Genomic DNA, 27,447 nt, shown 5'->3' with positions numbered 1-27,447 from the left:
AGGGATGGTCAAGGTGCCCACAGGATGGATGTTTCTAGCTCTCTGATCACAGTAGAGAGGAGCCCCGGGGAAGGCTGCTGGGACAGAGGTCATGCCAGGCGAAGAGGGAGACGTGACTTTATTAGAAAAGTAAAAAAAAAAAAAAAAAAAAAAAAAAACGCAAAAAACTGAGCCGAGCTGGTCCTTAACGGATGCCTTGGTGGATGAGGCTGCTTTTGGCTGCGCTGGCCTTCTCCCGCTCCCGCCGCCGGGCAGCGTCCAACTCAAAGCAGCGCCACAGCCGCAGGGTCTCATCTGCTGCTGCTGATGCCACTGTAGCCCCATCTGGGCTCATGGTCAGACTAAGGACCCGGGCTGTGTGACCTGGGGCATGAGGAGGGAGAAAGTGAGAGCAGTACAAATGAAGGTAGATGCCTACAGCCTTCCAATTCTGAGAGCTTGTTTATAACAGTCTGAGATAATTAACAACTCACACACTATAAAGTTCATCCTTTCAAAGTGTACAGTTCATTGGTTCCTAGTATATTCAGAGTTGTGCAACCATCACAACAGTAATTCCAGAATGTTTTCATCACTCCATAAAGAAAGTCCTCATTACCCTCTCCCCTCAGCCTCTAGCAACCATTAATCTGTTTTCTCCCTCTCTGCATTTGCCTCTTCTGGACATTTCATATAAATAGTCATACAATACGTGCCCTTTTGTTTCTGGTTTCTGTCACTTAGCACCTACCTTTCAGCTCAGCCACCTTGGCCATGGTTGGGTACTTCCAAATAACCAGCTGGTTCTGGGCAAAGCCATGGCCTGAGATGAGCTCCTTGTAGTGGGGAGACCAGAGGATGGAGCACACCTGTGGAGAGGGAATGGCATGGGCATGACGTACATAGAGCCAACACCACTCAAATCAGAACCAAGTCCACCGTGGTGTTAGCCACCCTACCAGGTGCTACGGACTCAGACTTGAATGAGTGTAGTCCTTACAAAAGCCTTTTGAGAGTTATAACTGTTATTCACTTTACAGATCAGGAATCAAGCAGAAGGAAGTTCAGCGAGTTGCTTAAGATCACATGCAAGTTAAGTTAGTAGGAGGCAGAGGCAGAATTTGAACCTGAGCCCAAGGTTAGAATGAAGGCTGCATGTGCTGGGCAAGGGGGTGGCAAGAGGAAGCTGCAGTGCTTGCAGGGAGACACACCAGCAAGGGCCTCAAATATCATTCTGAAGCATTTGGATTATATACTGTAGGTGATAGGGAGCCCTTGCAGGGTTTAAAGAGGACAGAAACGGACCACCCAGACCAGTGTAGAGGACAGACTGGAAGAGATATGAAAAGACCAGTGCTGTGAGCCTCCACTGGGGAGAAGGATGAGGCTGAGGGGAGGGGACACGTGTAAATGATATTCTGAGGTAAAACTGAGACGTCTTGGTGACTAGGTGGGGAGGATGAAAGATTCTAGGCTTTTCAGATTTCTGAGTGGTGTCCCTCACAACAACATAGGAGGATGAGGAATGCATTTCAGGGAGCCAAGGAGAAGTGACAAGTTTAATTTGGGACATATTAGGGTGGCGCCACCTATAGCACGTGGCGTTAGAGACAAGCTCTCTGTGGACTGTTGGAAATGTGGGTCTGGAGCTCATGAGTGAGAGCTGAGTTAGAAGTTTGGAAACCATCAGGGTATAGCATCGGTGAAGCCACTGGAGGGGACATGGTTGCCCAGAAGGCTATATAGAATTAAGAACGCATCTGGGAGTGAGAGGCTGGAATAAGGAAGACTACCTGGGAATGGGCATCCACAGCACTCAGACAGGCCCCAGAGCAGACGTTCCAGATACGAATGTGTCGGTCACTTGTGCCCCCTCCAGTTGCCAGGACATTGGGCTGCCAGGGACACCAAGCTACAGCCTAGGTGTGATAAAAAGTTGGGGTCAGCAGGTACTAGAGCTAGACACAGAGCTATAGGGCTCACAGATTAACCCAGTCCAATGCCACCATCCCATGTCCCCAGAGGTTCCGAGTGAGAGTCTGCAGAGGCCCAGCCCAGCCCAGCCCCACTCTCACCTTGACAGCCCCTTGATGCTGGGTGAATGTCTGCAGAGGAACCCAGCCACCTTCTCCAGGAGCACTAGGCCACACGTTGACCAAGTTATCGTTGCCGCCACTGGCTAAATGTCGTCCATCTGGGGCCCAGCGCAGCCCACACACTTCCTGGCTGTGGCCACTCAATGTGGCCACATGGTGTTCTGCTACCCTAACATCATGGTGGTGGATGTGGCCAGAGCGTGAGCCACTGCAGGAGGGAGGAAGGGAATCAGGTCCTATAGCAGTGCCAAACGCCACCAGCAGGCCAGAGCTGCTTCAGTTCAGAGGTGTACAGTCCGGGGAGAGGGGGCCAAAATCATAGACTGATTTTGTAACAGACTAGCAAAAACCACTAACCTGGACAGGATATAGCTATTCCAACAGAGGGAGCCCACTCGGGCAGAATGACTGGTCATGTTTCGAAGCCGTTTCTGCTGTTGCACATCCCATAGCTACAGAGAGAGAAGACCATGAAGATCAGGACTTGGCATTAACAGCCTCCTGCTGGGCAAGACCCCTGGGGGTCTTGTTCTGGGGAACAATAGAGCTGCAGCACAGGGACAAGTCTCACCTGCACCTCAGCACTGCTGGTGCCCACAGCCAGGTAGTTGCCCTCTTTGATCCAGGCCACAGAAGATATATAGTCCCCAGGCTGCTCCAATTGGAGCAGCTGTAGGATGTCACCAGAGCTAGCACTCCACAAGTACACACTGTTGTCCAAAGCCACAGCCAGTACATTCCCAGAGCTCCAATCCACAAGGTTCAGGTCTGCCAGAGGGGGAAGGGAAGAGCATGAGCTTTCTAGTTTGCCTAGTCCCTCTCTCTCCCTTTTTCTCCATCCACCGGTCAGGGAGAAGGCTGCACTTACAGTAGTCATTCCGGATTTCAGGGGCGTCCAGGATCCGGTCTGGCAGGGAAGGAATGTAACGGCAGGTCTTCCTGCTGGAGCTGGGCGTGGCCTTCTGGCTATAGAGTACTTTCAGTCTGTTCTGGTAACCTGTAGCAACGCAGTAGGTCTAGACACTGGGAGAATTGACACCTCCCCCTGCCCCTAACCAGGAAGGCCAGAGAAGCACCTTCACTCCCCTCAGTCTTAGGTGGGAAGAGCCATCTCATCTATCCCGAGCCCTGGGGATGGAATGACACCTCCCTCCAAGAGCTGAAAACTTCAGGTCTTACCCTCTGGGGCATTTTGTGGTTTTCCACTGAGCCGAAGGATCTTGGCTTCCTCCACATCAAAACCGTTCAGGTTCAAAGCCCATGCTTTCTGATGTTCCTGGCACGTAAGCGTGGTGGTGAGGTGGTGGTATCATCCAGATTATACAGATCGGTTTCCTGCCTTAAGTCCCCCTGGGACACATACCTTCTTGGTGGGCGTCTGACTGTCTTCGGGCTGGTTCTCCTTGCTCAGGAGGAAGCTAGCGACCTCCATCTGGGAAGCACTGCGATGGGGGATATAGCGGTCACCGCCAGGTTTGCTGGGAGTGGTCTGATTCTTGGAGCTCGATTTGCCTGGGGCAGGGAGAGGGAAGTCAGACTGTCACAACAGGCTCCCATGGGAGCAGTCGTGAAGGCTGTTCTCAGCCCTTCCCTCTTCCTGACCGCGTCCCGCCGCACCCTACTGACCGGGAGTTCGGCCCGGGGTCCTGCCGGCACTGTGGGATCGGTTGGCTGCCCGCATAGGCGAGGGGGCCGGCCCCGCGGCTTCCTTCGCCTTGCGCTGCCAGCGCGCAGGGGGTGCATTGGGGATGGGTGTATCCAGCTGCAGCAGCGAGTTCAGGTCACTCTCGAACACGAACTGGGCCATGGGAGTGTCTGGAGGGGGAGGGTTACCCGCTGAGCCCCGGAGGAAGGAAGGCGACCGTGCTCTGGGACAGCCGACCACACAGGGCCACCCCCGGCCGCAGTCCCCCCAGCCCGGCACCCCCGGCCGCGGCCTCACCCCGGTTCGCTCGGCCCAGCCGCCTCTCACCGTCAGCTCAAAGCAGACTCCGATTCCAGACCGGCCTTAGCAGTGCGGATTTACGCTTCTTAAACTCTCCGCTCCGAGCACTCATTGGCTCCTTCAAAACCCAACCGTCGCAACTGTCGCCCTTGCCCATTGGCCTCCACGGCACAGGGGGCGGGTCTTCCGGGGCAAGTCGCAGATCTCACGGGAGTCCAGCAGTGGAGCGGGGGTTGAAGGCTGGGAGAGAGGCAAAGGCAGGTCCTGCGCCACCAGGTGTCGGAAAGCGGGGCTGGGCTGGGCGGGGCGGGGCGCGTGGCGTCGCGTCGCGTCTGGGGGCGGGGCCTGAGCTGCGTGCATTCCCCAGTCGCTTCCATTCATTCCTCAGCCTCCCCGCACCCGCCCTTCACGCTTAACTCTGCTTGTGGATCGTGTTTATGATACAAAGTGCAGGACTCGGCGTAATGACCTAAAGCACTTGAGCCTTTTTAGAGGAGGTTACATGCAGTGGCTGGCCGGCCAGCCGGCCCGCGGGCAGGGAGGCGGGGGCAGGAGTTGATTGAGCAGCTTAGAAGCAGAAAGAAGGCGGGAGCGTCCACTGTTAGCTTAGTGCCTGCGGAAACACTGATAGGAAAGAAGGTGCTCATTTGTTTGTTTTTAAAAACTGTTTTGTTTGTTGTTGTTTTACAAACAAGGAAAATGAGGCTGAAAGAGGGGTGAATTCCTTATGGTCAAGAAAAAAGATCAGGATTCAGGATTCAGATCTGCCTATCTGGGAGATAAGATTGGACTGCCCTGCGAGGGAAACAGGGGCTCACCCCCATGGGGCTTTAGAGATGTCAGGAATTTTAGAGATCCGCTAGTCTAATCTGCACATGGTGCACCCTCCGCATCCCAGCAACATACCCATATTTTACAGGTGAAGAAACCGCGGCCCAAGAAAGGATTTGCCCGAGGTCCCATGTTGTTAGGAGTCCAGGCCTAACTCCCATTCAATCCGTGCTCTAATAATGACTTCAGTGAATTGTATGATATGCTTAGAGGTGAAGCAACAATAATAAAAATAATCATGGGTACCATTTACTGGCCATCTGCTAACTGCGGTATTTAAACAGTTTACATACATTACTGCGTTTAATCCTTAATCCCATAAAGCAGATGCTTTATTCCCTTTTTACAAAAAAAGAAACCTGGTCAGGGAAAGGTTTGAAACTTGCCCAAAGGCATACAGGCCATAGTAATTAGTGGAGCCAAACTATCTAACGAACCTCAGCAATCTAACCATATGCTACACTGCCCCAGTGAGAGGCTAGAAAAAATCGCGTTTTCAATCATTAGCCTAAGATCAACTCTGATGATGACAGAGAAAATTTGGGGGCCTTTAACCCAAATGACATTGTTATTATTTTTAATTTTGAAGCATTCATGCTGTCTCTTTCCAATTACTTTGGAAAACAAGGAGTTAGATATCCTGGGGTTGGAAATGGGGAGTCCCTGAACCCCAGAGGACATAGAAAGGTCAGGCTGGTCAGGGCCTTCAATGTTAAGCTAAGGAATTTGGACTTTATCTGCCAGGCATTGTGGAGTCAGTGAGAGTTTCTGTGCAGGTAAGGGCCAAACAAAACATTTCTGAGGGCAGAACATAGCGAGCAATTTGCAGCTTCTGGTGTGAGGGTCACTGTAGAGGAAAAGAACAACAGGGTAAATGAGAGTACAACTTCAGGGAATTTGAACATTTAAAAATAAAGGAATGAAAGAAGCCAGTGGAGATTATAACTGACATGGACCTTGAAGTTGGAGGGATTCTAATATGATACAAAATGGTCAAATAGAGTGATGACAGAAAAGGTCAGAGTTGGCTATTGGGAAACAAATCTTCGGTGACCTTGGAGAGAAAGGGATCAGGTGAGGCGGTGCTTGGGTTCTGTTTGGAAGGGGTTGCAGAAAGAAGGGTGGGGAGAATGTGGAGGCAGCAAGCATGGGCTACCTGTATAAGAAATTTGGGAGTGAAGAAGAGGGTAGTGCATGGGAGCTGGAGGGAATGCCAGCATCAAGATGCCTATGCATCTTTGAAGGTGAAGAGCCAGAGGAGATGGAAGAGGGTAGAACAAGCACCTTGCCCAGGAAGAAAGGGGATAGAAAACACAGGCAGCTTTTTCAGTCTAGGGGAGAAAGATCAATTCCTCCTAGGCTGGAGGGAAGGAGAACAAGGCTTTAGAGATAGATAATTAGAGGCTGAGGAGCTGCTTGGATTGGGGAACTCCCACTGGAAGGACCTGAATGTAGGGAAGCAGAGGACATGGAGGGAATAAAATATAGGTGATATTCAGCGGGTGGAACAGCCCAGTTGGGTTAAAAATAAAGATAACCCTGTAGGGACTACCCTGGTGGCTCAGTGGTTAAGAATCCGCCTGCCAATGCAGAGGACACGGGTTTGATCCTTGGTCCGGGAAGATCCCACATGCCCGCGGAGCAACAATGCCCGTGCGTCACAACTACTGAGCCTGCACTCTAGAGTCCGTGAGCCACAACTACTGAGCCCGCGTGCCACATCTACTGAAGCCCACACGCCTAGAGCCTGTGCTCCGCAATAAGAAGCCCACGCACGCACTGCAACGAAGAGTAGCCCCCCGCTCGCCACAACTAGAGAAAGCTCGCACGCAGCAACGAAGAGCCAATGCAGCCAAAAATTAATTTAAAAATTAATTTAAAAAAAAAAGATAACCCTGGGCTTCCCTGGTGGCGCAGTGGTTGAGAGTCCGCCTGCCGCTGCAGGGGACGCGGGTTTGTGCCCCGGTCCGGGAAGATCCCACATGCCGAGAAGCGGCTGCGCCTGTGAGCCATGGCCGCTGAGCCTGCGCGTCCGGAGCCTGTGCTCCGCAACGGGAGAGGCCACAACAGTGAGAGACCTGCGTACCGCAAAAAAAAAAAAAAAAAAGATAACCCTGTAAACACTGACTATTTACTATAGTAATTGTGTTAACACCGTTAATCCTCACACGGGGAAATAGTAGAAGAGAACGAGATCAGTTCTGAAGGGTCAAGCTAAAGATTTAGAGGTAAGGAGTGAGCAAGGAGTGAGATGAACAGGAAGATCAATCTGGAGGCAACATACAGGTTGGACTTAGGGGGAGAGACTGGAGGCAGAGATATTAGGTAGAGGCTGTAGTGATAGCTCAGTGGAGATGGAGAAGAGGAGGCTGGATTTAGGAAGTATAAGGGGTCAGGACATGATGGCTGAGTCGGTGGAAAGGTGGGAGGTGCAGTGGTTTGGATCTCAATCCTAGTTTTGAGTCCCTAGGAGTAGAGTTGGAGCCTTGAACGTGGCTTGGGGAAGGAACTATGGAAAGTGAGTATACCGGATGTCATCCATTTGTCCCATCCAGGTCCACTCTTCCTCCTCTACTCTGCCCTGTGCCCTGTGAGGCTGACTCACATGGCCTGCGTCAATGGACTCCCTTGGGCTCTGGTGTCTGTTTGTATTCCACCAATGGGAGGATGTTATGGGTTAAATTGTGTCTCTCCCCGCCAAAATTTATACGTTGCATACTTAAGCCCCAGTACTTCAGAGTGTGACCTTACTTGGAAATAGGGTCACTCCAGGTATAATTAGTTGACTTGAGGTCATTTAGGTGGGCTCTAATCCAGTATGACTGGCGTCCCTGTAAACTGGAAAAGTCTGGACACAGACACACAAGGGAGAATACCATGTGAAGATGAAAGCAGAGGTGTCGGTGATGCTTCTACCATCCAAACACTGAAGGTTGCCAGGACACCCCCAGAAGCTAGCGGAGAGGCATGGAACAGAGTCTTCCTCACGGCTCTCAAGAGCAACCAACCCTGCTGACACCTTGAATTTCTAGCCTCCAGAACTAAGAGATAATAAACATCTGTTGTTTAAGCCACCAGGTTTGCAGTACTTTGTAAGGGCAGATGGAGGAGATCAGGAGATCAGAGAGTGAGGTTTGGGGGAAGGGGAGGGCAGACATGAGCTATTTGTTCCCCTGGCTCCGTCCCTGCCATATCCCCACAGGTTGGCTGTAGCTCTCTGCCACGGCTCCTGCCAGGCAGCCCTCTCTGTAGCTACTCTCTCCCTGTCTCATAACTACTCTCTCCCGTTACCCCTCGATGCCCAGGGTGGGGTGCGGTGGGTACCGGCTCCCAGCTGTTGTTAGCCCCGGGTTACTGCACTATTCCTTGATGGTTTTCCTAAATCCTGCCTCATCTTTATAAATATGTCCTTTATTAAACTCTCATCCAGATACCCAGACTGAGTGCATCATCTATTTCTGCCAAGACCCTGACTGACACAGTGGGTATATTTGGAGTCAGCAAAAAATACTGTTTGCTTGAGAATTTGAATGGGTCAGGGGAATCCATAATCAGAATGGCTAAGCACATTTACTGCTGCATATGAATGGCAGAGAGGATGAGAGGCATGGGGCTAAGGCAGCATTGTCCAGAAAGATTTCCTTCATTTAGAAAACATTTATTGAAGGCCTGCTACCATGCACCAAGCACTGCTCCAGGTGCTGGGGGGTGGGGGTTGGAGGGAAGACAAATAAATCACAGCCCTTGCCCTCAAGGAGCTCACAATCTAGTAACAGAAGACAGACATGTAAACGGTTACTTGCATAAACCATTACAGGTGCTGTAGTAGAGGTCTGGGCTGGAGATGAGAACTTTGGAATGGTCAGCATATAGGAAAGGCAATGAGAACCGATGGGATTGGAGACTGTTAAGAATGGACTCTTGAGGGACTGCAGTAATTAAGGAGTGGAAGAGATTCCAGGATAAGATTAGGAAGGAATAATTACCATAGTTTAGACATATCAAACACTTACTATGTCCTAGTTACTGTGCTTTACTTAGATTATCTCACTAAATGCTCTTTACAACTCTGTGGGGTTCTGTTATTATCCCTGTTTTATAGATGAGAAAATTAAGGCTCAAAGACTTTACTTGCTCAAGGCCATACAGCTAGCAAATGGGAAAGACAGGAATTGAACCCAGCTCTGACTCCAGAGCTTACGCTCTTAACTATGAGTATACTCAGAGAGGCCCTAGCAGAGCCAGGAGAGATGGTGATGTATGCAAGCCCTGGAGGAGAGAATTTAAAGGAGAAATGAGTAGTCACCATGACAAATGACAACAGAGACATCAAATGGATTGAGAATTAACAAAATCTGATTGGATCTTGTGATGAGAAAAATTTGAGGTGAGTTTTGCCTGAGTAGTTTCATTAGCAGAGTGGTAGTAGGGGAATGAATTGAAGGAGTCTGAGGAGCAAATGGGAGTCAGGACGTGGAGACTCCTTTTCAAGGAGTTTGGCATTAAAGAGGAGAGAGAAAGGAGGTGAAATTTAGAGAAGCTTAGTCAAATGAGCCTTGTCCTGGATTAATGTCAGCAGCAGGACTGAAAGATCAGTGTTCTGAAGCCCAGCTAGGAGGGTAGACAACCGGGAAGGACGTGAGGTCTGAGATGGTTGTGTTGTTGGGATGGGGTGGGTAGGGAAGTTCAGAAGGAAGGACTAGAGGGTTTGGATCTGTCCAGGGTACTGGGAGCGAGGGGCCTGCCAGCAGCTGAGTGGTAAGTAGGAATGGTTGGCGATGTGAGTGGTGCAGTAGGACCCTGTCTCAGCCATGCGTGGGCACACAGACAGGGGCATGGTCCCCAGGCAAGAAGGCTGCAATCCTCGGTAATCCATCTGGGCCTGGGAGGAACATAGGGGCAAGGGAGTCTTCTCTGAGGACCTGGGTACAATTTCAAGGAGGCTGGGTTCCACTTCCTCACAGGCATCTGAGACTGCAGCCTTGGGCTGGGAGAGATGGGAGAGGGGGGGAAGGGGTCTGGATTAGAGCAGGTCCTGTGGGAGCAGGACCTGGATTGTGTAGAAAGGAGGGTTCGGCTGGAGGTAGGGCCCAGGGATGGCATGCTGGTGGGCAAGGGCCTTGGAAAAGTTGTGTGGTAGGGCAAGGATCCAGCTCCACACAGGGCTGGTGGTGGGTGGTGGAGAGCAGGGGTGCACTCACCGGACTCAGGGCTGCAGTATCCCTAAGGTACTGGCCTAGGACCCGGTGCAGGTCTGGAACTGAGGGCCACAGGGCATGCCTCAGGCTCCTTGAGGAGAAGGAAGAGAAGGAGACTGAGTTGTGGCAGTGAGTTAGGAGGGAAGCCCTGAGGGGGGGCCGTGGGGGGAGGCAGTGAGGTGGGGGAGCACGCTTGGAGAGGTAACAGTGTAGTCAAGGCAGTAAAGTAAGGTAGTGGAGCATAGGTGAAAAGGAAACCTCTGGTGGTGGAGGGAACTCAGCAGTGCGGAGGTTCAAAAAAGGGATTTGAGTGTCCTCAAACACTCCTGCCTCAGGGCCTTTGCACTTCCTGTTCTCTCTGCCTGGAACACTTGATTTGTTCCCTCACTTCATTTAGGTTTCTGCTCAGACGTCGTCCTGCTCAGAGGCCTTCCCTGACTGCCCTAAAATAGAACCACCTCCCTTCCCCATCACTCTCTGTCTCCTGCTCTGCTTACTTTTCTTTATAGCACTTGACTTATTGTGTATTTATTAGATCCTTATATATATCACATATACGAGAATGTAAACTCCATGAGAGCAAAGAGTTTGTCTATTTGCTCACTCCTGTAGCTCCAGGGTGTAGAACAGTGTCTGGCTCATAATAGGTTCTCAAGAAATTAGTTGAATGAATGAATGGAGAGAACCAATGGGGCTTTTATTAAGTTACTGGGGAAGGTGGTCTCTCCAGGAAGAACGTGGATTAAGGTATGTTGGGGGAACCTCCAATTCCTTAGGCTCATATTTCCACATGGAGGGACTTTAGCTGAACGACATTTCAGGCCTCTTCTGTGACCTCACTCGTATCTCTCCAGGGAAGGAGGAGTGATGTATCTGGTAAATTGGGGAAAAGGAACTGAGTACGCCTGGTTCAGCAGCACCACCTCCCTCCTCTCTCCCAACTTTTTTGTTGGCGCTGGCTACTTGCATAGAGGCTGCATTGCGGTCTGCTCATACATATGAGTGGATTAAAAGCTCAAAGACATGTTCAAGGAGAGATGCAGCACAGAAGAGGGGCATCTAATCTAGCCTAGGGTCATCTAAAGAGGCCACGTGCAGGAGTTACCTTCTGAGCTGAGTCTTCAAGAATCGAGAGATGTTACCAACTGAAGGACTGAGGTGGTATGGATTCTGTCCTTCATGTTTATAACTTCCAATGACATTTCTCCTCAGCCTTAGTCTCCCCACACAAACAAGTCATTCATTAATAACATTTATTTAAGTGTGTGCTATTTAGCAGGCCCTGTGCTATCGATTTAAGGATGACCAAGTAAAGCATAGGGAAGACAGATAAAGAAATGAATGCAGTAAAATGCTTCTGGTACGGTGGAAGAAGTCTGCATTGGGGCACAAAGAAAGTAGCCAATAGGGGAAGGTCAGGAAAGGTTTCCTAGGAGTTGGGGAAGAAAGTTATTTATAGATAAATGGGTATTAGTCATCCAGGGAGGATATTCCTGGCAGACGGGACATTATGTGCAAAGGCACTGAGAAGTAGAATCTCTTGACTTGGGGAGGAAATCACCAACAGTCTGGCAAGGCTGATGCACATGGTGGGAGGGTGGAAATCCTGGCAGGGGCCAGATTTTGCGCAGCCTTCCTTGTCATTCTAGCGTCTGGGCTTTATCCTGGGGCGCTAATAATGTGACTTAAGGAGGCGGAGTGACAAGTTCATGTGTGCAGTTTTAGAAAGATTATTCTGATGGCTGCGTGAGGCTAGATTGGAGGGAGAAGGGGCTCCGTTTTGGGGAGTCAGGTAGTGCCTGTACCGCTAGAGAAAGAGGGCTATTGTTTGAGCGAGCTTTAGGAGGTGGAATGACCAGACCAGACTGGATAAGGGCGAGGGTGGCGCCTAAGTGTTCCGGCTTGGGTGACAGGGGGACAGTAGCCTTGTTACTGAGATGAGGAGTCAGAAGGTGGGCCTGTTTGGGGTGTCCCGTGGAGTGGGCATGTTAGAGTGTAAGGAGGCAGTGCGACTCCCGGGGAAGACGCGCTGGGAGCAGCTGACGCCACAGGTGTGGATGTGGGACTGTCCAGAGAGCGGGTGACATAGAGTGACGCGGGGATGCTTCCTTAGAGGCCGCTGGCCTCGCCCGGACCACGGCCCCGTCTCCCGCCTGACCGGAGCGGTACCTGTAGTGCGCAGGAAACTGCCACCTCAGCAGCAGCAGGCCCAGGAGGGCGCTGACGCCCAGCACCAGGAGCAGAGCGGTCACCAAAAAGATCCAGGCTAATGGACAAAAGCAGTCAGATCTCGGGGGGCCACGCCTGGCAGGAGCCGCCCTCCCCGGTCCGCCAGGCCCCACCCCTCGCCGCCCCGGGGCGCCGGGTAAGTCGGCTCAGCCGCGGCCCCGCCCCTCGCTGCGCCGGCGCCCCTCCGCTCGCGCAGGCGCTGACCGCCTTTGCTCTGGCTCGGCCCTCACCGGTTTCGGAGGCGGTTTCCACCCTCACTGGGTCGGACCAGGCGCTCCAGGGCCCATGGAAGGTGGGGCCGTGGAGCCTGGCGCGCAGCTGTACACGGTAGCGGGAGCGCGGGCGCAGCTCTAAGGTCTCTCCCTGGGCCCCGAGAGGCGGCTCCAGCACCTGCGCAGAGGAGAAGCGGGCGGGTGGTCAGGCTCCCGGTCCGGGTGGGCCGGCGTCGGGGCCTCTAGAACTCGGCATCTGTTTGACCGAAATCCTACCGCGTTGAGTCCCCGGGGATTTCCCCCAGAGAGCCTCGCTGGCAGAAAACGGTCATCCCGGCGGAAGCTGGCTGGAGAGAACACCAGGACAGAGAGCCTCGCCCTGCCTGCGGCCTCGCCCAGCCTGGCGCGGTACACCCCCGTCACACAGACTCATCTACACAGAGTACTACTCATCCTGACACATATACATACGATAAACCGACAGAGATCTGGTACACACACAGTAACCAGGCACGCACCAGACCAGGTCGGCCGATGGAAACCCCGGACACGCTCAGATACTCGGAGCCACGTAGACCAGGCCACAAATAACATCCTCTGAGTAGAGGATGCCAGCACTGTGCTAGGTGCTGGGGGTACGAGGAGAGATTCCAAGCACAGGGAACAAGAATCGTGTGTACAAGCAGGGAGACATTATTAACTTGATCAGTTAGCAAACATGAAGAGTAAGACACCCAAACAAGTAAATAGTTACAAGAAATAATTAGTGCAATAATAATGATATAAGTAAGGTACCACGGGAGCACCAAGAAGAGTGTAATGCTGCCTGTTGCTTGATTGGAGGTTACAGAGTGTTCTGTGTACTAAGAGCATGCATGGGCCGGCTGGATGGTCAAAGGTGAGGTTAAGCCAGTGGTAGTAGGGACATGAGACCTATTAGTACAATAAACTCAACTAATTTGTTGATAAATAGAGGGAAGGGAAAAGGGAGAAGAGTCAAAGATAATTCCAGACTCGGGTAACTGGGTAAGTGTTGGTGCCACTGTCAGAGACAAGGAACGGGAGAGGTAAGTCTGAGGAAGAAATGCTGTATGGTTCTATTTTATTAGTTCAACAACAGTCAGAAATTATGAGTGGTAATGTCAGAGTAGTGGTTTCCTTGGAGGGTGTGCGTATGTGACCTGCGGGCGTGAGACGCTTCTGGGGTGCTAGAAGTAATCTCTGTCTTGATCTGGGTAATGGTTACATGGCTGTATACACATGTACAAATTAATCAGTGGTATATTTAAGATTTGTGTTACTTTATGTAACTTCAGTAAAAAAGTAAAATAAGTTTGGGGAAGAAGATGAGTTCAGTTTTGGATATACTGAGTCTGAAATGCCCTGGGGGCTTTTAGATAGAGCTGTCTGGTAAGAAGTTGTATATACATGTGGTGAATGAGAATAAAAGTAAAGAAAGAAACTAATATTTAATGAATATTGAGCACCTTCTATCTGCCAGACAGTATGCTAAATATTTATATATTTAATTTTTACTGTAACTCTGGAAAGTACATAGCTTTATCCCCATTTCACCAGTGAGGAAATTGAGACTTCAAAAATTTACGTAATTCACCTATGGTATAGAAGTTCCTTTTCATATGGGTGTTGGAATGATAAGTTTGGGATGGTTAACGTATAGTCATTGAAACCACAGAGTTGAAGCACTCACTTAGGGAGAGCATATATATTTATCTAGAGGAGAAAAGAGTCTAGGATGGGACTGTTGGAAGCACAACCTATTAAGGAAGTGTAGAAAGGAGGAGCCAGGAAAAGAGCGAGGAGGTTCAGTCAGAGAGGTGGTACGAGAATCAGGAGAGACTGATATCCCAAAAGCAAAGGAAGGAGAAAATTTTAAATAGGAGTAGTCAGCATGTCAGATGCCAAAGAGAGATTAAGATACCAGCTGAATCAGATAAAACATAGATAAACAAGCTCAGACGTGAATACACAGACACCTTCACTCCTGATAACAGATACAGTGAAAGTCAGGGATACCCTGATTATGAGGTCTGGGGGCATTTGTTCCTTGACTGTACCTTCCAGTCCTGATGGCCTTCTCCTGTGTATCGGAGCTGATAGCAGGTCTCTTGTGCTGCCCAGGGTGATGGGTGCTGCCATTCCAGTTCCAGCTGCCCGCTGGAGACCTCCCTCCAGTGTAAGTTTGGAGTGGGAATGAGCACTACAGGGACATCAGCAGGGACTGGCCTAAGCCCTTCTGTGCATGAGACATCATGTCACCAGGGCCACGGGTCAGAAGTATCAGAGTTGGTGATCCTGGGCATGGGGTCAGATATGGTAGAGGTGGGAACTACGTGGGAGGAGAAGGGGAGAAAGTTCTTACCAGCCTGATGGATCCAGAAAGGGGAGCCCAGGTAGCTGTGAATGGCACCCTGGGCTGTGGTCACCTCCACAAGGATGTGAATAGCACTGTCATTTCGTGACTTGAAGTGGCAGCGGGAGAACTGGGAGGGCTGTGATCCTGGATTTTTCTTCTGCTCTTCACACTTCTCCCAGACGGGGTCCCTACGAATCAGTCCCATAGAGTCATTGAATCAGGCTTGCCTCAGAGACTAATCCTCATATCCCCCATCCCACAGGGGACTGGATTATAATCTAACTTGTTCTTTGGATGGGCCTACAGGCCTTTCTCTCCCGTGTCATAATGTTTGGTTTTCTGAGGTTTGTTTTGGTGTCCAGCCTCTTCTTGAGAAAAGAGCTAGATGAGATAGGAAAATAGCATATGGGCTATAGAGTTTGGGTCTTGGCTTATTGGTGTATAACTCTGGGCAAATTACTTGATTTATCTCTGCCTCAGTTTCCTCATTTGTGAAATGAGTTAATAATGCCTACTTTGAATGTTATTATTTCAGAGATTAAAGAGCTTTCATCTTTCTGGAGGAAAACATGTTTTTAAACTGTTCTCATCAGGCGGCCCTCTTAGTCACCTCTAAATGTTATTTTATTAATAGATTATTACAACAGCCTCCTAACTGGCTTTTCTGCCTCCATTTCTGCCACTCCCTTCAGTTTACTCTCCACACAGCAACAAGATCCAAAGTGTTGATCTGATAATGTCCAGAATATCTGACACATCTGTCCATTTATTTTGATCTTTACCGCAGCTGCATTAGATGAAACCATTATCCATTGCCTGGATTAAGGCAAATTTCTAACTGGTGATCCTGCTTCCACTCTTACTTCTTTTTAATTGCACAAAGAAACATCTTTTTGAAATGTAAATCATATCATGTCACTCTTTTGCTTAAAATCCTTCAATGACTCCCCATCCCCCTTGGAATAAAATCCAATCTCCATACCAGAGCCTATAGGACTCCATACGGTTGAGTTCCTCCCTCCCTCCCCATTCTCATCTCCTACAATTCTCACACCAGTTTACCACCCTTCATGCACACAGGCCTTCTCTCTGTGCAGCAGATATACCAGATGACCTGTCTTTGCAGCTCACCTTGTCCTGGGTTGCCCTGCCTCTAGATCTCACGTGACTCACTTCTTCTTGCCACTTGGGTCTCAGCTCACCTGTCACGTCCTTGGCAAGGCTTTCTCCGACCACTCAGGTGAAATTAGCACCCCTCCCCCACCCTCCCACTTAGTCTCTATCATATAACCTTGTTCCTTTATTTCTTTACTTGTTTCTCACCCCCTCTTCCCTTCTCCCGACTAAAATGGAAGCCCCAACAATGCCAGAAGCTTTTCTGTTTTGTCACTCTATCCCCAGTGCCTGGAACATAGTCGCCTTCGATAATTGTTTATTGAACAAATAAATCCTGCCTCCTTCCTGATTATAACCCCTAAATGACTAGCTATTACTAAAATTATTTATCGTTTTATATTTTTTTATGTTTACTAATTTATTCAACAAATAATTGATACTATGTGCCAGGCACTGTGATAGGCCCTATGAATACACAGAGTAATAATTTTCAAGGACCTGTCATTTCAATGGGAAAGGTAGAAAAACAAACAGATGATATTTTTCTGTGATGTGCACGGGCTGGCTTGGGAATATCAAGGAGGATCATCTAACCCAGATGGGGAGGCTCAGAGGATAGTTCCCGTGCAAGGCGGTGCTTAGACTGAGTCCTGGACTCGAAACAGGACAGGCAAAGGGGACAGACAGACATCCCAGGCACATGCTTGTGCACAGATAAGAGATATGGTACTCTGGGGGAATTCTAAGTGGTGCAGAATGCTTTTAGCATAGAGGGTCTGGTGGGGAGTGGTAAATGTGAGCAGACCAAGGTCATGGATGGCCTTATTGCCTTTCTAAGGAGCGTAAACTTAATCTTGCAGTAATGATGGAGACGTTTAAAGATTTTAAACAGGAATTGTCGTCGTTAGCTTTGTACTTTAGGAAAGTCACTCTAACTGCAGTTTGTAAGAGAGGACTTGTGAGGGTGCACTAGAAGCAGAGAAATTTATTAGGACAATGTTATGGTATTTTACATGCAAAGTTATGAGGATCTGAAAGTAGGGTTGTGGTAGTTGGGGTAGAGGGAAATAGATGGATTCAAGGGATACTGTACAGGTAGAAATGACAAGCGTTTCTGATTGGATATGGAGGGTGTAGAAATGGCAGAGGTTCAAGGTGGAAAACTGATTTGATAGCAGGATGGACAAGAAGAGGAGGAGCAGGTTTTGGTAGGGAATATGTGAATTCGGTTTTGCCACCTTTTGATCCATTCATGGCCCCTCCATACTGTGGAAATCTGTGCAGTTATTAAAAAGAATGCGTTACATCTTTTTGTAATGATCTCCAAGACATATTTTTAAGTAAAAAAGTAAGTTACTAAATCATACATATAATGTGATCCAATTTATATTGAAAATTGAATATTGTGTATAGACATATGTAAATGCATGTAAAATCTGGAAGAATACATTAAAACTGTTAATAGTGGGTTTTTTCATTATTCATTCATTCAACAATTTTTTTTTACTGAGCATCTACTGTATTCCAGGCACCGTGTGAGTTGAGAACATATTGGTGAGTAAAAGCAGACACTGACTTTGCCCTCATGGATCATGTATAGTCAAGATCAGCCTTTCTCAACTGGAACTCTGAGACAGAATTTTGTCATCAATCAAATAACCATGGAACTTCCCTGATGGCACAGTGGTTAAGAATCTGCCTGCCAATGCAGGGGACACGTGTTCGATCCCTGGTCCAGGAAGATCCCACATGCAGCGGAGTAACTAAGCCCACGAGCCACAACTACTGAGCCCACGTGCCACAACTACTGAAGCCCGCGCGCCTAGAGCCCGTGCTCTGCAACAAGAGAAGCCACTGCAATGAGAAGCCCTCGTACTGCAACAAAGAGTAGCCCCCACTCACCGCAACTAGAGAAAGCCTGCGCACAGCAACGAAGACCCAACGCAGCCAAAAGAAAAAAACTATGTGAGGTATCAATGTAAAATCGTAACTATTATAAGTATTTAAGAAGGGGAGGTACGTGGTACAACAAGGATGTATAATAGTGCCATTGGACCTAAGGAGGAAGGTCAGGGGAGGGCTCCCTGAGGAGGTGACATTTGAGTTGAGATCTGAAGGATAAATAAAGGTTAAGTAAAGATAGGAGAGTTGGGTAAACAGCATGTGCAAAGATCCAGAGGCAAGAGGGGACATGGCAGGTAGGGGGAACAAAATAGGCCAGTACTGGAGCACAGAGCACAAAAGGCAGCATAGTATAAGATGAAACTGAAGGCATTGGTAGGGGCTGAGCCTTTTAGAACTTTAGACGGTCACAGTAGTGTTCTCTTCTTTGTCCTAAGATCAGTGGAAGCTGTGGACCTTGGAAGAGTTTTAAGCAGAGGATGTTGTATTTATTTTTGCACTTTTATTTCTTTATTTATTTTTAAAGATTTGATGTGGGCCGTTTTTAAAGTCTTTATTGAATTTGTTACAATACTGCTTCTGTTTTATGTTTTGGTTTTTTTGGCCGCGAGGCATGTGGGATCTTAGCTCCCCAAACAGGGATCGAACCCGCACCCCCTACATTGGAAGGCGAAGTCTTAACCACTGGACCGCCAGGGCAGTCCCTATTTTTTGCACTTTTAAAAAATCACTCCAGCTCCTGTGTGGAGAATGTTTTGGAGGATCCAAGAAGTGATCAGTTAATAAGACTTCTCAATAGCCTAAGTGAGAGATGATGATGGCTTGTACTAGGATGATGGCAGTGAAGAAGAAAAGTGGACAGATTCTAGAGATGTTTAACAGGTAAAATCAGTAAGACTCGGTTATATACTTGATATGAAGGAAGTAACAGGTCAGTGAGGTGTTTGGTGGAAATTCTTGAAGGCCAGGTGAAGTTTTGATTGGATCTGATAGATAGTGAAAAGCTGCAGTGCATATTTGAGTAGGGAAAGGCCATGCAAAGTTTGAGTTTAACAAAAGCCAGTCTGTCAGCAGCATGGGGGGTAAATCGGAGGTAGATGAGAATGTAGGCTGCTGGAATGGTCCAGGTGACATGATTAAAGCTGCATGAAACCAAGGCATTCCCAGCGAGTATGAAGAGAGGTTGAAAAGATACAATACCCATTGGAGGATGAGAGCATGGAGGCTGTTTGGTTTGGCGGACAAGGGAGGGGAGTGAAGAGGACCAGGACAATCTCTCCCTTCTTTCTGCAAGGTTGTGCTTCTCTCCCATGACATCAAGCTCAGTCAACAGTTCAGTTCTCACCTGTCTCTGGGGCAGCACCATGCCCTGCTGTGGTAGAAGAAGCCTTGGGAGCTAGCATGGTCCTGTTGCTGCCACTGACAGGTAACATTCTTCAGGTCCAAGGTAAAGCATTGCAGTCCAATTTCCACTGGGGTCAGAGAAGGAAGTCCCATCAGAGCCCACGTGCTCCTACTCTATAGGGTGTCCAGATCATCTTTACACACGTAACTTGGAACATTTACTCCTATTCTGTCTTTTCTCCCTGAACATAGTTCATTCTGTCCAGTGGCAAGTTTGAGGTCATCAGGAAGGACCATGGTTTGCAGAGCTTCCATATCCAGCCCAGGCCTCTCTAGAGATCTTTTCTATCTCCTCCCCATCTCCCCATTCCTTTGTTGACTCACCTGCATCCCCAGGCAGGTCCACGGTCACAGGGAGGGACCAAGATCCCCAAGAGCCACGGAGGGAGACCCCATCAGGTTGGCTGCGTAGCTGGAGCCAGTAGGAGTTCCCAGGCTGGAGCCCTGAGAGGAGGCAGCTTCCACCCTTCACTGTCAGAGATGGAGCCTTGGGAGAAGAATCCCAGCCTCAGAATCTAGGTCTGCCTCTCAGCCGAGAGAGCCTCCACCTCTTATATCTGAAGCCCCACAACATGCCTGTGGAGAGACACTCAGTTCTTCACCGGATAGATATGCACACAGGCTGGGAGCCAGGTCAGTGGGTTTCGGGTGGAGTTCAGGGCTTTTTAGGGAAATCCCCATTAACCTGGAGGCCTGAAGCTCTCAATCTTGTTGGTATGAATGACCCAAAGTGGGAGATCCCTAAATAGACATGGCTCCTAATCAGAGCCTATACTAACTCTCTAAGGACCAACCCAGCCTGGAATCCCCGAAGTATGGCCTATCCTTTCTTGGGGGCAGAATTGTGGGCAGGAGATCGGGAGGTGGAGCAGAAGAAGGCCAGGATACTTCTCTAGTTGTGGGGGTCTGCTCTGGTACATCCTGTTGGGGCATCACGGGCTGAGCACACGGAGACTCGTCCGGAGCTGGGGCTAGGTTTGGTCTCCGCAGAGCTGGGCAGCAGGTTTCTGTGGACAGCAGCAGTGTGACTGTGGGACCCGTGGAGTTCCTTGGATCCTTGGGGCCATAGCGGAGTTCGTGCCTCAGAAATTCACTGATTTCGGGAGCTGGGACCTCCCAGCTGATCTGAAGTTCCCCTGGCTGGCTCCCTCCCATGGCCTTGATGAGGCTGGGGGGACCTGGCAGGCCTGAAGGTGAGACAGGGCACGTGAGAACTCTTTGGGGGCCACAGTCTGCAGCTCAACCCACGGACTGTGGAGAGGGGATGCTGGAGGCTGGATTGAGGGCAGCCCCGGGGGCAGGGCAGGGAGGCTCCTTATCCTGTTCTCCTGTCCTCAGAACAGTGACCTCGTTGCACGTTTGTTAGGCTCGGTGCTCCTCAAGAGCAGGGACCTCTCTTCATCTGTGCATCCTTTCCACCTAGCACAGTGCCTGGCACATGGTAGGTATTCTGTAACTGATGAATGAGTGAGTCAATGAATAGGTTAATGATGGGAAAGTCAGGGTGTCTCTGGTGTGAAATGAAGTCTAGCTCTGGATGCTGAGGCTAAGAGGAATGAGAAGGGGGTCTTGAGGTGCCTCTGGGGGTCTGGTAGTGGGGGGACATCCACATCGTCTTGAAAGAGCACAGCTCAGTCTGATTCTAGGAGCTGGCCTGAGGGCAGCAAACGGGGGGGCCAGGATGACAGGAGGATGGTTCGTACCCACACTATCCACAGAGAGCACCCGCTGGGTCAGATTCTGGTTCAGAAACACGTTCTTCACCCAGAGGTGCAGTTGAGAGAAGAGGCGCACTTCATCCTGGGCTGGAAACTGGCACACGTACCGGGTTCCAAAGGGCAGCACACGCTGGGAACTCAGGGGGCAGGCACGGGGCTTCTCCCTGTGGGCACAGGAGAAGTCCGTCCTACCTACACGGCCACCTGTTCAGCCCTGAGGACCCAGGTCTGGGCCCAAACCCAAGTTCTATTTCCAATACTGCCATTTTTCTTCTCAGTGCCTGGGTGGGATTAGGGGTTACGTAGAGGGTGTGAGCTGGGTGTATCCAAAGCACATCTGTTCATTAAGTGGCTACTTAGGGCATGTACTTGGAGGAGTCCTCTGATAGCGCCAAAGGTAGGGAAGCTACTGGAATGGGGCTCAGCTGTGGTATGTACAGGACAGATACAGGGGAGTGGTACATACATGGTACATATATATGATATATATGATGCAGCACATACCCTGGGTAGGCATACAGCAGCTGATATATTTCACTGGGCGCTGCTTCTTCCTCATCCCAGAAGCAAGTGAGGTCCTCAAATGTTCGGGAGAAACAGTTCAGGGACTCTGAGTCCGAGGCCAGCAAGGAGGCATCTGAGGAATAGCTGGTGAGTTGGGCTCTGGGTCCTCCCTGGTGTGTTTGTGGGCAAGAGTCGGGGACCAATGGGAGCCTCCTACTTTGCACATCCCCCTCCCAGGGCTCCCTCTTCCTGGGTATAGGTGATCTCCACCCTCCACATACCTCACCTTGGCTGGTGACTTGTGCCAGGTTTTGGGGGGCCGGGAGGAGGCAGGAGATGACCACCAAGAGGGCCCAGGAGGGCATCTTCTCCGGCACTGTGTGCCTGCCTTAGCCCATCCTCCCTGCAGGAAGCCGGGCCCCAATCCCCTCCCGGGCCAGCCCCTCAGGTTCCTGTCAGATACAGCCCCACGTCCTGTCCCTGTCCCTGCCCCTGTGGGGCCCATCCAGACCACACTGGGGCCGGGGGCCAGGGGAGGGGGTGTGGGAGTGGGCAGGAGGGTAGGAAGAATTTGAAAGAGAGGATACAGACCTTTGGTGGGGGGGAGATGGGGGGGTTACATTTTTTTGACCATGTACCAAAAGCAGAGTAAGCCTCTACGTGTGTCCACGTTCACTGCTGTGGAAGGGTGTATCATGAGCATGGAGAGCAACGTTCACTGAGTGCTACTTACAGTGCTGCCGTGTGTTAAGCACTTTGTATCTACTGACTCAGCTAACCCTCACAATAGTCTTATTACTTCCACGAGAGTGATGAGGAAACTGAGATGCAAATAAAGACTTGCCTAAGATGACACACCTCCTAAGAGGTAAAACTCAGGACATCAAGCTTCAGAACCCAAGTGCTTGACAACCATACCAGTGCCGCTGGAAGGTGTAATTTGCCAAGAAACGACTGTCTGCCTTGCAACTGTGACAAAATGGTGGCTCTTTCCACTCTAATAGGTTCTGTCACTTTGTGCACAAATAAACACGTTCTCCTGGGAACTACACAACAGCCTCCATTGTGGGGACCCTCCACAGCTGCCTTTCATCCTTTGCTACTCAAAGTGTGGTCCATGGATCAGCAGCAAGAGCATTCCCTGGGAGTGTCTTACAAATGCAGACTCTTGGGCCCCGCCCCAGACCTTCTAAAACAGAATCTGCACTCTCTCCAAATTCCCAGATGATGCGAATACATATTAAAGCTTGAGACGCTCTGGTCTTCGGCACTTTTATCAGGTTGGCTCAGAATCAAGGGGTGGTTGGTCTCAGTCCTCCAGCTTGAGCTCATCTTCACATTAGTAGCGGAAGAGTGGGTGTGATCCCTTCTCTGTAGCCCAGGCCCCCTCCTGGGACTGCTCTGACTGGTAGCTTTTATGCCGATTCTCAGGAGCTTTGACTCTTGCAGGGCATGGGGCCAGTGTAGACCATATTAACTCCCACATTTAGCCCCTCTGGCTTCAGCTGGGGCGCCCCTTCCTGGCTTTACAGAGTTAGTATCCTCAATATCACTTTTCTCTCTTCCTCCTGAATTAATGCTACTAACAGAGAATTGTGGGAAGGGGTAGGAGGAGGGACATGGAAACCTACAGCTCCCCTGTGAAGTCTTAGCTTCTCTCGCACCATTTCTCTGCAAGAAGTCCCTGAGGCTAGGTTTGTCCCGATTCCTGTTCAGTTCTCAAGTTCCAAGGACCAGCTTCCTTTGCCCAACGGGGGTGACTTTGGACGCCTCTCCCAGACCCCAATCAAGGGCCACCCAACCTCTGCCGGGTCAAGTGAGAGGGGAAACAACTCTAATGTTCATGCAGTCCCATGGCTTTGATGCTGTGTATGTGCTGATGGCTTCAAAATATCTCTAGCTGCGACTCCCCCTCCTGGGGTCCAGATCTGGATCACCAACTGCCTACTTGGCATCTCTGCTTATGTGTCTAATGGGCATCTTATACTTAACGATGGCCAAAGTAAAACTCTTGATTCTGGTTCCCACCCCTAAACCTGTTTTGTTTCCTCTAGTCTTACCCACACTGTAAGTGGCACTACCATCTACTCAGTTGATCAAACCAGAAACCTCAGTGCTCCTTGATTCCTGTCTTCCTCTTACCCTACATTCAATTCATTAGCAAGTCCTGCCAGATAGTCTTTCAAAATGCACCCTGAACTTGCACCACCTCCACTGGTACCATCCTAGTCCGTCCAAGTCTGGATCACTGAGTAACTTCCTAACTAACTCCACTCTTAACCCCTCCGGCAGATCCTCCACAGAACGGGAGTGAGATGTTTAAAATGCAAATCAGATTTCTTCACTCCCCTGCTGAAAACCCCTAACGGTTTCCTACTGCACTTAGAATAAAATCCAGACACCTCCTAGAGGCACACAAGGTCCTGCCTGATCCGGCCCCTGCCTACTTAGATCCCATCTCCACCAGCCGCAATAACCTCACTGTGTCTCTCATCTTAATCCTTCTCATGCTCAACCTTTCTGCAGCTGATACTCTCCTCCTTCCTTGTGTTCTGCAATGTGTCACCTTCTCCTGGTTTCCTCCTGCTTCTGTAATGTTCCCTCCCAGTTTCTCTCTCTCTTTGCTCTTTCTCTTAAATGTTGGTGTTCCCCAGATGTCCTTGTTTCCCCCTTCATATTCCCCGAGTGGTCTCACGGCTTCAGTTCCATCTATATACCAGTAACTCTCAAGGTTTTATCACTCTTTTGAACTTCAAGTTCTCACTTACTTATTAGACATCTTGAGTTGTTGCTCCATGGGCACTTCAAGCTCACTGTGTCCCAAACAGAGCTATTCCTACCTCCCATGCAGCCTATCGGATCTTCCCTTCCTATGTTTGCATCTCACCATAGGCGACCTGGGCGTTATCCTCAAATTTTCATTCTCCCTCTACGCCTGCATCCAGGTCTTACCAAGTCCTATGACCTTCACAGGGAGGCAGCATAATAGTGTTTAGGGGTGAGGGCCCACAAGTCAAGGGGCTGGTTTACTACCATCAGAGAGTTGAGTTGGGGCCTTTCTGCTTCTGCGTGGAAGGACGACCAACTACCTGTCCCTGTCATTTTGCCATTTTTTTCTGCTTCCACACAGCTGGAAAGAGATGCCTTCCCCAATCCTTTGCTTTTTTAGAATATTAAACAGAGACTGGAATAGCCCTAGGTGAAAGGAGATCACTTAGATCTGCTACTCTCCGGTCAGGGGCCAATGGGTCCAGCCCAGGTCAGCAGGCCTAGGCTTTTCTGTTTGGATATAAGGCCAAAGCCCTGGCGTATCAAAGTCTGTATTTGATCTCTGTGCAGCTGCTGCTGAGAGAACTCAAGGGGTTGCTGGGTGCGGACTGGCTCAGGCCGTAGTGTGCTGTTGGACTGCTCTCTGGGGCTGGGGGATGGGAGCCCGTTGGGTAGCATTTGCTGCTCTTTGTGGTATAAATACTCCCACACGGCCAATTTCAAGCTACTAATGTGATATCCCTGAACAGTGAGTGGGAAGAGAATCGGGCTCTCAGGGGCCCATGCCTGTGCCCTTGTCCTCTCCCTCCCAATTTTCCCAGATTTCCCAACATCTGTCATTTTCTTCCAGTCAGAAAGCCAGGGAGAGGTAGCTCTGGGCACTTGGTTTCTCCATCTCCCCGTCTCTTTCCCAGCGTTGCCAAGCTTCTCTCCAGAACCATTGTTCCATTGACGCCTGGAGCAGTGTGTCAGAGCACTGTGGTTTCCCCACACCTTTTTCAGTGTTATATTTGCTATTCCCATAGTTGACAAATGGTCTCTCCTTATTCAGTACTTTTTCTGAAGCTCAAATTTGCTTTTATTCTTTCCCTGCTTAAAATCCTTTTGTGATCGTTTGGACCAAGGTTCATCTCTCGATGCTAGAACTAAAGTCCTTAAACCTCTCATCTTCCTGTTCCTGGACTCTCTCCCTCATGATGCTCCCTTCACTCTTTCCCAAACCCTGCCACAGGCCCTTCTTCCTTGCTTCCCCAAGCACAGAACCCTCCAAACTCTCAGCCTGTTGGAGCTGTCTTTGTGATTCAAGTCATTACTTCTTGGGACTCTTATCCCCCAACTATATGTAATGGGGAAAAAAGCCTAACTTAAAAAGAAAAATGCAATTTCACATTCCTTTCAGAGGCCTTGTAACTGTTTTGTGACCAGAAGCAACCTGGTGACACTTTGGGCATAGGAAGGAGTTAGAGAGCTGAATTTGCCAAATATGAAATTAATGAGAATTTTGGAGTGTATTGTGGTAACTCCAGAGAAAAAAGGAGGAGAGCTAGCAAGTGAAAGATAGCAGCCTGAGGGAAAGAAATCTTCACCAGTGAGAAATTCCAGTAGAAGGACTGTTGGAGGAAAATTTCAGAACAGTGATGCTTAATACTCAGTTTTAAGTTTACTTCCTATTCTGTGAAAGCTTAGCTTCCCTAAAGCATCCCCAAACACTCAGTAGAGGCCTTCTGTAGCAAAACCCTATATTCACGGTGTTTTAGGAACAAAGGGAGAAAGGTAATGATACCTGTGGAGTCAAGAGAGGATGGCAGCCACAGAAAGTGAGCAATCCAGTGACCAAGAATTTAGCAAGAGCAGGAATTCAGACTGAGGGGTTATCATGAGGATGTACTAGAGTCCTAGTCAGAATAGATGAGGGCATGGACTTCCCAGAGGATCGGAATAGGGACTGGGCTATTCTCATTGGATGTAAAGGGAAAAGGTGACACCAAAGCGTTGCAAGCCTTGAGGACATTTGGGTTACACACACACAATCTTTCTTTCCTCTGAGTCCCCCCAGGATTTTGTGCCCCTGTGAGGGTGCTTTTATACATAAACATCTGTGCACACCTCCCTCTCAGCGAGACAAGATGTGAACCCTGCCAAGAGGGGACTGTCATCTTAGCTCACTCATCCTGGGGTAAAAGTCGGGTGGGAGTGGGCCAGCCTCTTCCTCCCTGATTCCCTGTCCCACCAGCTACCATTAAAGAGCACTTGCTGGGCTTCCCTGGTGGCGCAGTGGTTGAGGGTCCGCCTGCCGGTGCAGGGCACAGGGGTTCGTGCCCCGGTCCGGGAAGATCCCACATGCCGCGGAGCGGCTGGACCCGTGAGCCATGGACGCTGAGCCTGCGCGTTCGGAGCCTGTGCTCCGCGGCGGGAGGGGCCACAGCAGTGAGAGGCCCGCGAACCGCAAAAAAAAAAAAACAAAAACAAAAAAAGAGCGCTTGCTATTTGCTAGCCGTACGCTAATGCATTGTCTCATTACATCCCACGAGGACTCCGTTCTGTGCCCTTGTTCTTACCTTACGGAAGAGAAGACGCAGGCTGAGATGGATTAACTGAGTTGTCCAAAGTCACTATTAAGGGGAACTGAGATTTGAATTTAGGTCTGTCTGACTCCAAAGCCTGTTCTTATAACTACTACATGAACACCTCTGACTAGGACTACTGTTTCCTCCACTTTATTCATTTATTTAACGTTATGTGCCTGGCACAGGGCCACACCAGGCCAGAGTCTCTCCCACAGGATGAGGCTGGGTTCAGAACAGGCATCAGGAGAGGTTTTATTCAAGTAAATGGGAAAAGGGCCCCTAGGTGCCCAGCAGCGACCCCAAGCGAGAGCTACAGGGGACCCAATTTGATAAGCCCTCTGTCCTCCTGACCTGCTGGGCTCTCTCCGACCCCTGAATCCATGTTTCCTGCTGAGGAAACATGAGGACCAGACCACTCCGGCCAGACTCTGGGAGCGGGCCTGGGGTGAGATAAGAGATGCATTGCCCGTGGGAGGAGCTTGAGCTGCCCAGAGGGCCAGGCAGGAAATCACCCCTTCCTTGGGGCCGAGAGGGGAATGACTCAGGGCTGACGGGTGGGAGTTCCGTTTTTGCAGTCCTGGCAGGCTGCAGTGAGGCCTC

At 49.9% G+C, this 27,447-nt stretch overlaps 2 protein-coding genes across 4 annotated transcripts; both read right to left on the bottom strand.

The window, feature by feature from the left end:
• Positions 1 to 130: 130 nt before the first annotated feature.
• Positions 131 to 4,142, bottom strand: CDC20 (cell division cycle 20). The gene is made up of 11 exons (XM_079930481.1): positions 4,048 to 4,142; positions 3,702 to 3,890; positions 3,439 to 3,587; positions 3,255 to 3,351; positions 2,944 to 3,072; positions 2,647 to 2,843; positions 2,433 to 2,527; positions 2,055 to 2,283; positions 1,773 to 1,898; positions 731 to 848; positions 131 to 363 (listed from the first exon to the last, which is right to left on the bottom strand). The coding sequence occupies exons 2-11, from the start codon at positions 3,880 to 3,882 to the stop codon at positions 185 to 187; spliced, it is 1,500 nt and encodes a 499-aa protein (XP_079786607.1). The 5' UTR covers positions 3,883 to 3,890; positions 4,048 to 4,142; the 3' UTR covers positions 131 to 184.
• A 5,385-nt stretch (positions 4,143 to 9,527) lies between these two features.
• Positions 9,528 to 21,876, bottom strand: MPL (MPL proto-oncogene, thrombopoietin receptor; the record flags this gene model as incomplete). Of its 3 annotated transcripts, none has more annotated exons than XM_079942198.1 (12): positions 9,528 to 9,838; positions 10,053 to 10,140; positions 12,219 to 12,315; positions 12,509 to 12,668; positions 14,569 to 14,711; positions 14,874 to 15,055; positions 19,231 to 19,357; positions 19,614 to 19,776; positions 20,178 to 20,476; positions 20,993 to 21,171; positions 21,512 to 21,644; positions 21,798 to 21,876. In XM_079942198.1, 12 exons carry the CDS (start codon positions 21,874 to 21,876, stop codon positions 9,551 to 9,553), a joined length of 1,938 nt encoding a protein of 645 aa, XP_079798324.1. The 3 variants fall into 3 exon arrangements, with proteins under 3 accessions (XP_079798324.1, XP_079798325.1, XP_079798326.1); XM_079942199.1 differs by having other exon boundaries at positions 20,208 to 20,476; XM_079942200.1 differs by lacking the exons at positions 9,528 to 9,838; positions 12,219 to 12,315; positions 12,509 to 12,668 and having other exon boundaries at positions 10,075 to 10,140.
• Positions 21,877 to 27,447: the final 5,571 nt, after the last annotated feature.

This window comes from Stenella coeruleoalba (assembly GCF_951394435.1).
Source record: "Stenella coeruleoalba genome assembly, chromosome: 1".
In the NCBI taxonomy this organism is placed as follows: domain Eukaryota; kingdom Metazoa; phylum Chordata; class Mammalia; order Artiodactyla; family Delphinidae; genus Stenella; species Stenella coeruleoalba.
Note: the sequence above shows the minus strand (reverse complement) of the source record. Positions and strands in the feature narration are given on the sequence as shown.